This window comes from Serpula lacrymans (assembly GCF_000218685.1).
Source record: "Serpula lacrymans var. lacrymans S7.9 unplaced genomic scaffold SERLAscaffold_1, whole genome shotgun sequence".
In the NCBI taxonomy this organism is placed as follows: domain Eukaryota; kingdom Fungi; phylum Basidiomycota; class Agaricomycetes; order Boletales; family Serpulaceae; genus Serpula; species Serpula lacrymans.
In genome coordinates, this window is record NW_006763290.1 from 2,719,434 (window position 1) to 2,729,243 (window position 9,810).

Here is a 9,810-nt window from a genome sequence, read left to right on the forward strand (position 1 = left end):
GAGCTTGTCGTTGAGCGTCTGGCTCAAGGTCATCAGGCTCAACGTGCAGTCCGCCCCAATTACCGGGGTCAGGTCCTTTGCCTTTGGTTCCCGCTCGGGAGTTCAGGTTGGTCTCAGTTCCACTCAACTGTGCAGAGCATTCCAATTCCCGTCTGCTTAGTATGGCCTGGAGTTGCTCGTCACTGAGCAACTGTTCAGCCTGCTGCACTAGGGCAGCTTGTTCTTTATTAAGGTGGGTGACTCCCATAGATTTCGCAGTTTGCGGATTCTCAGTTTGAGTTCTAGCTTGGCCAGTCCTCGCCCTGGTAGTTACAGGTAAGCTATGGGTCCCGTCCGCCATATCGCGAGCTTTTAGGTCGGATAGGTTGGGTCCCACTCTGACTACGTCACTGTAAGAGCGCGAGGCTCAGAGGTTGGTTGTCCCTCCCTGGCCTCCAGGGCTCAGGTGAGGTACGGCATGCGTTGGACTGTCAGGTAAGTTAGAACGCGATGACTCACTACTAGCCCTTCTAAAGGTCCCCGACGTCTTTGTCCGAGTGCGCAGGTTATAGTGGGGTGGTGGGAGCAGGTTTTGGGTAGCCATAGTGCCGGTCCAGTCGTCGCGGGGTGATCAAGTCCGGAGTTGTGGAGAGGAAGAGTAGTTCTTTTTTTTCTTTTTAGAGTAGTAGACTTTTTGCAGTTCAAAATATGTGATGTTTGCGTAACGCTAACGCCCCACTGAGTATCGAACCTTTGAAAGAACTGGTGTAAGTCGTGGTTGTTTCAAGGCTACCTGTCTCTATCGATTACAGTGCTATTTATCACTACTACGTGGACAGGTTGGGGCAAACAAATAACGGCTACGAAAGGTCCATATGGAACGAAATGTTAAACGAATGTTAAACGAGTGTAGGGGTTGGAATCCGCATGGAAGGAGCGTGCGTGGACAGCGAGAGACCTGTGGGGCAATCGGCAGGAATCATATTCGGGAATAGTCGGCGCGTTACAGCGGTGTGACTCAGGTGGCATTACGCACGTCACTTTGTCACGACTTCCTTTGTTTCTTTATCCTTCAATGACATCCTCCCTCAGAAATTCGCTGCACAGGCGCAACCACAAGGAACGCTCTCAGCTTATTTATCGCACGAAATACGGTATCCTAGAGAAACATAAGGATTATGTTCTCCGTGCGCGAGATTACCACTCCAAGCAGGATCGCATCACGCGCCTGAGGCAGAAAGCGGCGGATAGGAACAAAGATGAATTCTACTTTGGGATGAATAAGGAGAAGACGGTGAAGGGTGTGCATGTCAAGGATAGAGCGGAAGAATCGCTGCCAGTTGACGTGGTTAAAGTCCTCAAAACTCAGGACGAGGGATACGTACGAACTATGAGGGCCCATGGCTTGAAGGTATATTTCTTCCGGACGCTCCAGCCTTTCCCCCAAGTTTATTATTTGTTGCAGAAAATAGACAAAATAAAAGGCCAACTGGCAACTTTGGCTAATCTTGTTACATCAGACCAAGAATTATGTGACGGGGAAGATGCGCTTAACGAGGCCGGACTCGAAGTTTTGCGTGAAGCAGGACTAATCCCACCTGCTCTATCAAGAAAATCAAAGCGAGTGAGCCAAGTACCTCCTAAACATGTTCATTTTGCGGAGAGCGAGGACCAGGGTACGATATCATTTCTAAGTTGTCATAGGGACTGCAAAAAAACTGAAAGATGCCTTACCAAAGCACAATATATTGTCAAAAAGCAAAGTTCGTTCGCTATCGAGGAAGATGAAGGTTTGAGCCCGTCGGCAAATAAAGGTCTGGAGCTAGGATGGAAGCAGACCGAAAGCAATGGCCCGCGAAGAAGACCCAAGGCCAAGGCCCCACCAAATGACCAACCAGAAGAAAAGGCACAAGAAGAACGGAATGATTTATCTAAGGTTTGTCTCTGTCCATCGTCAACATAGCTATTTACTATTTCAATCACTCGTTTTATCCCACAGCACAAACGAAAACGCCTGCTGAAAGAACTTTCGGTGCGACTCGTACGGGATACACAACTAAGTTATGCACAGCGTGAACTTGAAGTGCAACAGCTCTTGATGGGTAAGGGAGGGCGGAAAAAGCTTAAAGGTGTTGAACAACTAGGAGAGGATGAACGTGAATATGATGAGGATGGTTTCGACATCAACGAGAATAGACGGGAAAAAATGGCTGACGAAAAAACCTACAGGTTGCGTATATACAAGTGGCAATTAGAAAGGAAACGATAATTTTTCTCACTTGAATATCATATCTGCCTTCCATGTGATGCTGATCATAGGATGGTAAATCTATGGCAATTTAAGATGTTCAACGTCATGTGAAATACCAGAAGATGACAAGCAGAAGCCGACTCGGTGTAAATAGAACTGTAGATATAAAGACTTCACAACAACACACAGTAGGTGCCAAACAGCACGGTGGCAAGCATTATCCACACGGCAGGCAACATAACCGATCCATCACCTGTAGATTGTGACCCAGGACTTGAGCCAGAGCCAGGAGAGGTGTTTACACCCTGTGGAATGGGCGCTGCAATAGGGGTGCTGGGATTATATGTGACGTTGTTCGCAGTCGCCGCAACCTGAAAAACCGATCCTCCACCATACTCGTAGAACTAAATTATAACCATTGATACAACTCATTGAAGTGCGAAAGAATCATGTCTTACATCAACGAGCATAAAATTTGGGTTCCTCCCATAGTCGGCAACGCATGTGGCGACTTGGGCACCCAAAGAACCAGTACCATTGACGGCATTAGTTTGATTGGCTTGATCAGGGTCAGGAGCTGGCTGTCCAAGGATAAGTTGGTCGAAGAAGTGGTTTATGAGGTACATTTCTGTGGAAGAGTCGCCTTTTGTACGGTTGACGCTGCAGTCGAAAGGCAGAGTAAAAACGTCATAAGGCGACTCCCAAATGTTAGTGAATTCTGCCCATATTGTCAGATTATGTGAAATAAGGAATTGAAGGCTAAGACAGTACCATCTATAATGTATGGCACCGACGTAAAATCTGCTGATGCATCCATAAATGTCAGTAACCTCTTTCCGGAGTCGATGAGTGAGCCAAGGGTAGGCCACTGAGTAGCAGGTGTAACTGCTGATGTAGGTGCATACGACATGGTATCAAGTCCAACTGATTTAAAGATAGAATCGTAGGCAGTAGGAGGGAAGTCATCAGAGTTGACGATGAGTAGAGATAGAACTGATTGCCACGAGATCAGTACTGAAGGCTTGGCAATCTTGCGAATATACAACTACCTTCATTAGGGTTGGCGTCCAGCCACGTTTTGACTGCGAACTAATATGAGTGAGCACACAGGGGAGAACTGAGGATGACCTGGACCTGTTCCTAGATATGTTGAAAGTGGACCGCCATTATAAAGTCCCTATGGTACCAGTAAGTCTAACGAGGTCCTCTTCAATAAAAACCTGGAACACAAACACAGGTCGTGTGGCAGAGTTGGATTACACCGCTCAGGTTGTGTGCTTGCATTTGGAGCATTCGGATACCGTCGTTTAGTTGCTGTGTGACTGTCATACCTTACTTTAATGGACGAGATACTGATTGAGAGAGAGAGACGTACTGTTATAGTCCTGGTTGGCAGCAACTAGAAGGCGTTATTAGCGCGTAAGGTAAATAGATGAGCGGTAATTTACTGCTGTTTATCCCCACAGCGTACGAGTCGTGGGCCCCGACAAACGTGACATTACCAAAACTACGATTGCAGAGCTCGGCGTGACCATTGCATACAGAAGCACGACGGTTAATGTTTCCTTGAGCTGGCGATGCTAAGGTGTATGGGAGAGAAACGGAAAGAGAGAGAAAAGAGACCACAACACGCACAGCGCGTGAGGACGAAAACATAATAGGTTGGTAACTTTCTTTCCGGTGAGAAAGAACGAGTGTTAGTGAATCTTCAAAGAAAAGAGACCTAGTGGGTGGGTGAAAGAGATGACAACTCAGGTCTGGGACCCGCGGCTGCCATCAGGGAATGGGAATGACCGTGGGATGACCTTTTATAAATTGTAGTCCGACTGAAATTATTACAAAGCTTCACAATTCAATATAGTGCAATACAATATTCTGTCGACATTGGAATAATTCCAAAAGATGACGATTAATCGAAGAGTTGGTAGTAGCATTGGGCCAGAGTTATAAAGTAGTATAATGGCGAAAAATATAATCTGTTGATTGACATCTACAACCGGTTATCCTTATCCATTACAGTTGTCATAGAGGATCAAATAATTTTCTTTGGCTGCTCCATGTTGTGTTATGTCGCAAAGAATTCTTCCAGTGATCTAGATGAGTGCTGTAGGATCAGAGCATATTGCCGTGTAATGGCTGTTCTTTGCCCCAACTGTGAGACAGTGCATAGCCCTTCCATAGGACTAGGAATTCTAACTTTCCACGCTTCAAGTGTGCATCCACTACTTGTTTGACTTCGACCTGGGAGAGTACAATTGGTCCGGGCCGATCTACGCGCTGTCCCGGCAGCGGCCCTATGTAGGGTTTCACACAGCTAATGTTGACCGTGGGTACTACCCTCATTCGTTTTGGGAGTTCCAGCTCCACTGCATTGGGTTTGACTTCCTTAATCCGGTAAGGCCCAATCCACTTTTTGGTCAGTTTTCTAGACTGCTGATCTTTTAATTTGAAGTGGTCAGTATCTAACCAGACCAGGTCGCCAACCTTGTAGTCAGGGGCCTTAAAGTGTCTACACTTTGCCCTGTTTTTCATCTGCTCTGCAGTTTTGAATAGCACCTTGCACATCTCGTTTAAGACAGACTTCATGTCTTTTACCATGTTCTCAGTGGCCTCATTCTTGCTTTTGCCAGGTTCTACACCCATTCTGGAAAGGTATGATCTTGTAACCTCAAATGGTGCTTTCCCTGTAGCCGACGACTGTTTAATATTATATGAGAACTGGGCTATCTTTAGCCACTTGGCCCAATCTGTCTGCCTGTCGTTAATAAACATACAGAGATATTGCTTCAATTCCTGATTGAGCCTCTCCGTTTGTCCATTAGTCTGCGGATGGAGCACTGTTGATAACTTAGGTTTGATGCCCAGCATCCGGCATAATTCTTTTGTAAATTCACTAGTGAATTGCAGTCCCCTATCGAAGATAACCGTTTCCGGTAACCCATGGATAGACCATACAAAATCTTTAAATAAGTGCCGTTCCAGCGGTGGTAATGGTTTTGTTGGTGGGAATAAATATCACTTTTTTGGAGAAGTGATATACTACCACCATTACTGAATCATACCCGTTTGACTCAGGCAGATCCGTTGTAAAGTCAACCGATATATCTTGCCAGGGACCAGCTGGTATTGGATTCGGCATAAGTTTACCGGCCAGCGGTTGGTGTGAGTTCTTTGCCATGGCACATCTCAGTCAGGATTTTACGTATTCCTGTACGTCTTTGACCATGCCAGGCCACATGTAGTTTCTGGAGATCAACTCCATTGTTTATTGCCACCCAGGGTGCCAGCCACTGGAGTGTCATGATGTCTATCTATTACCTTGATCCTTGCGGACTTAGGTATATAAATTTTGTTTTGAAAGTGGAAGAGTCTGTCTTCCCATACATAGTTTTCATTGCCGTCAAGGCGCGCCTTCTCTTCTGATGAGATATCTTTCTTGAATGTTTCCAGAAGATTGGAATCCTGCCCGATTCTAACATTGGCAACCCTTGATTAGTCTATCAGGGTAACATGTTGGTTGTCATCTTCTATACTGTTGGCATGATCCTCTCTTCTGGATAAAGTGTCCGCTTACCCCATTGGAGTTCCAGGTTTATGAATTAATTTATAATTAAACCTAGACAAGTACAGCGCGTAGCGGGCCTGTCTCTGGTTCAAATCTCGGGCTGTCATAAAATACTCCAGATTTTTATGATCAGTCCAAATTTAAAATTGGTGCCTAGCACCTTCTAAGTAGTGCCACCAGTGCTCTAAGGCTCTAATGATGGCCAGCATCTCCTTATCATAGATTTGATAGTTGTGCTCTGTAGGCGACAAACTATGTAATAAATAGGCACAAGGCCTCCAAAGATCATCAGGGCATTTAATTGATAAAACAGCCCCACGAGCAAAATCAGAAGAATTAGTTTCTAGCCGGAACTCTTTGTCTAATTCTGGAAATGCTAATATGGGCGCCGTTGTAAATGCCTGTTTAAGCTTATCAAAAGCTTCTTGTTCTTTGGTGCCCCAGTGCCAAACAATGTCTTTCTTTGTGAGATCGTTCAACAGTCTCGTTATTTTCGCGAAGTTTTCGACAAATCTTCGGTAGAAATTATCTAAGCCAAGGAAGGCCCTAACTCCTTTGACGCAAGTAGGTTCTGGCCCATCCAATATAGCTTGAACTTTTCCAGGGTCCATCCTGATTCTGTTCTGGCCGATTATCATACTGACGAAGTCTACTTCCTTCACTTAAAAATTACACTTTTCGGGTTTGACAAATACAAATAAGTCCCGTTCCTGTAAGCGTCGAAGGACTTCTTGCACGATCCTGTCATGCTCAGTCTCATTGTCCAACTTCGTGAATATTAACAAATTGTCAATGTAAATGACGACACAGTTTTCCATATCCGCAAAGATCTTATTCATCATGCTCTGGAAGGTTGCCGGTGAGTTGGTCAACCCAAAGAACATAACAAGGGGCTCAAAGGATCCTCGGTGGCACGTGAACGCGGCCTTCCAAGCATCTTCTTCTTTGATTCGTACATCATTGTACCCCCATCTAACATCCATCTTTGTCAAGATCTTGGCGCCAGCCAATTTGTCTACTAGCTGACTGATCAAAGGCAGTGGATACGCATTTTTAATCATGTACTCATTTAAGTAATGATAGTCCATAATCATGCGCTTCTTACCATCCTTTTTAGGGATGAAGAACACCGGGGACGTCATAGGGCTTTTGGAAGGTCTGATGTAACCCTTCCTAAGCTGTTCATCTATGAAACTTGAGACCTTATCTCTTTCTGGAGCAGAGAGGGGAATCATGTGTCCTTTTCTTGGCTTGAAGGTGTCCTTCAAATCTATAGCATGGTCCCAAGGCTTAGCCTCTGGGAAGCGCTCTGACTTATGCTTAGAAAAGACTTTCCAGAAGTCATGGTACTCGGGAGGTACCAGCCTCTTAATTTCTTCCTCAGGTTTTACCTCGTCATCGTCATTGTCAATCTTTTCTAAAGACCTAAGCTTGGCATAAATGTGACCAGCGTTTATCCTTTCATCAAGCTCAGTTTGACGGACGTGACTGAGCTTACCCAAGTCATCACACTCCTGAGGGCAATGTGACAATGTGACAACCCCTGTCTGCCAGTTGATCTCAGGATTGTGTTTGAATAGCCAGGTCCAGCCCAGAATTAAATTAATCTTCCCTAGTTAGGTAGCTTTGGCGGTGACTCGTTCTCTGTGTCCTTGGTACTCGACAACAAAAGAACATTTGTGTGTAATGCAGCCACCTGAGTTAAGCGTACCATCAACATTATAGACGAGAATAGGTACATCTAATTTTACAAGGGGGAGTCCAATTTGCTCCGCCCAGACCTGATCTATGAAGATTCAGTTAGCGCCTGAATCAAGTAGCGCACTGGTTGGGTGTATTATGCCCCGGGCAAGGTTTTCCACACCAACGTCTAAACAGATCTCCTTTTGGAATAAGTATGTGCGCATCAACACACGCCTTGAGATTTCAGGAAAGGGTGGCTCCAACGAAGAAGAAGAAGTGTCAAAAGTTAAATGTTTTTCTATTTTATCTTCACCAGAATCAAGCACCCTATTGTTTGTCTCGCCGGGGCCACACTCCAAGGGAGACGCTGGTACAGCGGTAGTATCATAAATATTACAATTACAATGCTTCATACAAGTACATATTTCTGATAAATTTTGAAATCTATTTACAAATTGGGGAGCCATCCCTTTCTTTCCATTATTGCTCGTGCAACACCCCGGAGCAGGGGCCACTTTGTTGTGGTTTACTTCATTGTTTCGTGGAAAAAAGGCACCCAAGTGACCTAAGCTCCGAACTCTTTTCCCTGAGCTTTCATTTCATTGACCTGTTGGTCATAGAAGAAAACTCGGATTTCGTTGTATGAACAACCGGTCAGAGTATTGAGCCAATTGTCCAGTTTTTCAGTTTCTAATTGGCCCGCCTGGCGCCCTTGATTATTTTTTTGTTGGGCGGCCTGCATCCCGTTTCTGCAATCTCAGGACATGTGTCCCTCTTGGCCATAGTTGTAACAGTTGCCCTTGAATCTGCGTATCTGTCCGCCTTGGACCGCACCAATATCCATAGGAGCACCCTGTCCTGGCTGCAGCCCGAATGGCTTGAACCCCTGAGAGTGATTATGATGATTTGATGACCCAGGGCGCCTCTGGGATTGGTTGTTTTTGGTGGTCTCGCCACCTTGGTGCATTTTGTAGAGCTCTATGGCCCTACCTATTTTTTGAACCTCCTCTGCTGCTTGAGAGAGGTTCTCATTTCTCATATCCTGCAGATAAAGCTGTTCTGCAATGTGGGGGTTCACATTGCGTTCCAGCAGCTCTACTGCATGTTCATTACCAAGACTCCCTTGGTGTTAGTTTTGGTGATCCTGCACCTTTGTGCTACCTATATATTTTCATTCCTTTCTCTATCTATTCTTCTGTCATTCACTATTGATTGTGTTCTCTATTATTTTGCCTTTGAGGCTGCTTTGTTTACCTTTGTTTACAAAACTTCGGACAGTACTGCAGAGTCCAATGCTTCCTATTCTCTAGTTACTCACATTGGACTCTAGTTCCAGTCCCTGATTGCTCTCAGCAAGTGGCTAGACACTTCCTTCAAGCTTTGTTCTTAATACTTGGATGGAGAGGGCCAGGAACCAGGTTACAAAATCATCCGTCCTCATGTTGCCTTGTTTAAAGGAACAGATTTGCTGACGCGCCCAGTCACGCTCAGCTTGCGGTTTGAAATATTTTCTGATCTCTACCTTGAGATTGTGCCAGGTGGGCCGCACTCCCGCAGTGTAGCACTCCTGCATTCTAACTTGGGCGTATCGACCCGCCACAGATCCCTTTAGTCAAGATAGCACCGCAGTGGCTACCTCAAAGTTGTTGGCAAACACAACGCGCCAGGGTCAGCGATGACTTTGACTTTCTTATTGAACTTCTTCTCAACCGAGGGGGTTGCTGTAGGAGGGTGTGGCTGCAGCTTGGTGAGTTGCATGGTCAACGCCAAGATCTGTGCACGCATGTTGTGCAACAGAGCATTGTCATCAGTTTGTTGGGGTTGCGACGACATGTTGACTTGTTCTCTTGTAAAGTATAGTAACAAGACGTAACTGGGGGTCCCCGCTTGCTATCTGCAGATCTACCTTTTCCCAGCTGAGTATCGGATCTCAATCTCTGACTACCCACACTATTATTTGAAAATGTATATAAAAGGTATTTGTACAAAACCCTGGTCCGAACGGTTGTCAGGGGGTGGCCCGCTTGTTAAGCTGTCAGCCCTTCTCCAGACTGGCGGAGGCAAGTGCCCGGCCTGGTCAGAGGTATTTGAAAAAGAAGTTTTTGTATTCTAAATTCTAATCAACAGTGGTTCCACACCAACTGCTGAGCTATAGTACTCCCCTTAACGCTGGGGGCCGCGTATCACAGGTATTGTGTATTGGTTTTTCCACCAAAGCACTACAAGGCTGTCTCTAGGAGTGCACCTATCTGCTATGTGGGATATTCCTAACCAAAAACCAAACCTCCTTCACCCTGGAGTCTGGGTGCCTAGTGGGACTTTTTGCACAACG

General features: G+C 45.6%; 2 protein-coding genes across 2 annotated transcripts; both read right to left on the minus strand.

The window, feature by feature from the left end:
- Positions 1 to 277: 277 nt before the first annotated feature.
- SERLADRAFT_454894 (uncharacterized protein) lies at positions 278 to 4,008 on the minus strand (the record flags this gene model as incomplete). Its single annotated transcript, XM_007312416.1, has 10 exons — positions 278 to 313; positions 363 to 655; positions 2,295 to 2,634; positions 2,689 to 2,948; positions 3,002 to 3,223; positions 3,280 to 3,312; positions 3,365 to 3,407; positions 3,464 to 3,552; positions 3,606 to 3,629; positions 3,679 to 4,008. 8 exons carry the CDS (start codon positions 3,884 to 3,886, stop codon positions 2,404 to 2,406), a joined length of 1,110 nt encoding a protein of 369 aa, XP_007312478.1.
- A 4,227-nt stretch (positions 4,009 to 8,235) lies between these two features.
- On the minus strand, positions 8,236 to 9,311 carry SERLADRAFT_432166 (uncharacterized protein; the record flags this gene model as incomplete). The annotated part of the gene is made up of 2 exons (XM_007312417.1): positions 8,236 to 8,576; positions 9,134 to 9,311. The coding sequence occupies 2 exons, from the start codon at positions 9,309 to 9,311 to the stop codon at positions 8,236 to 8,238; spliced, it is 519 nt and encodes a 172-aa protein (XP_007312479.1).
- Positions 9,312 to 9,810: the final 499 nt, after the last annotated feature.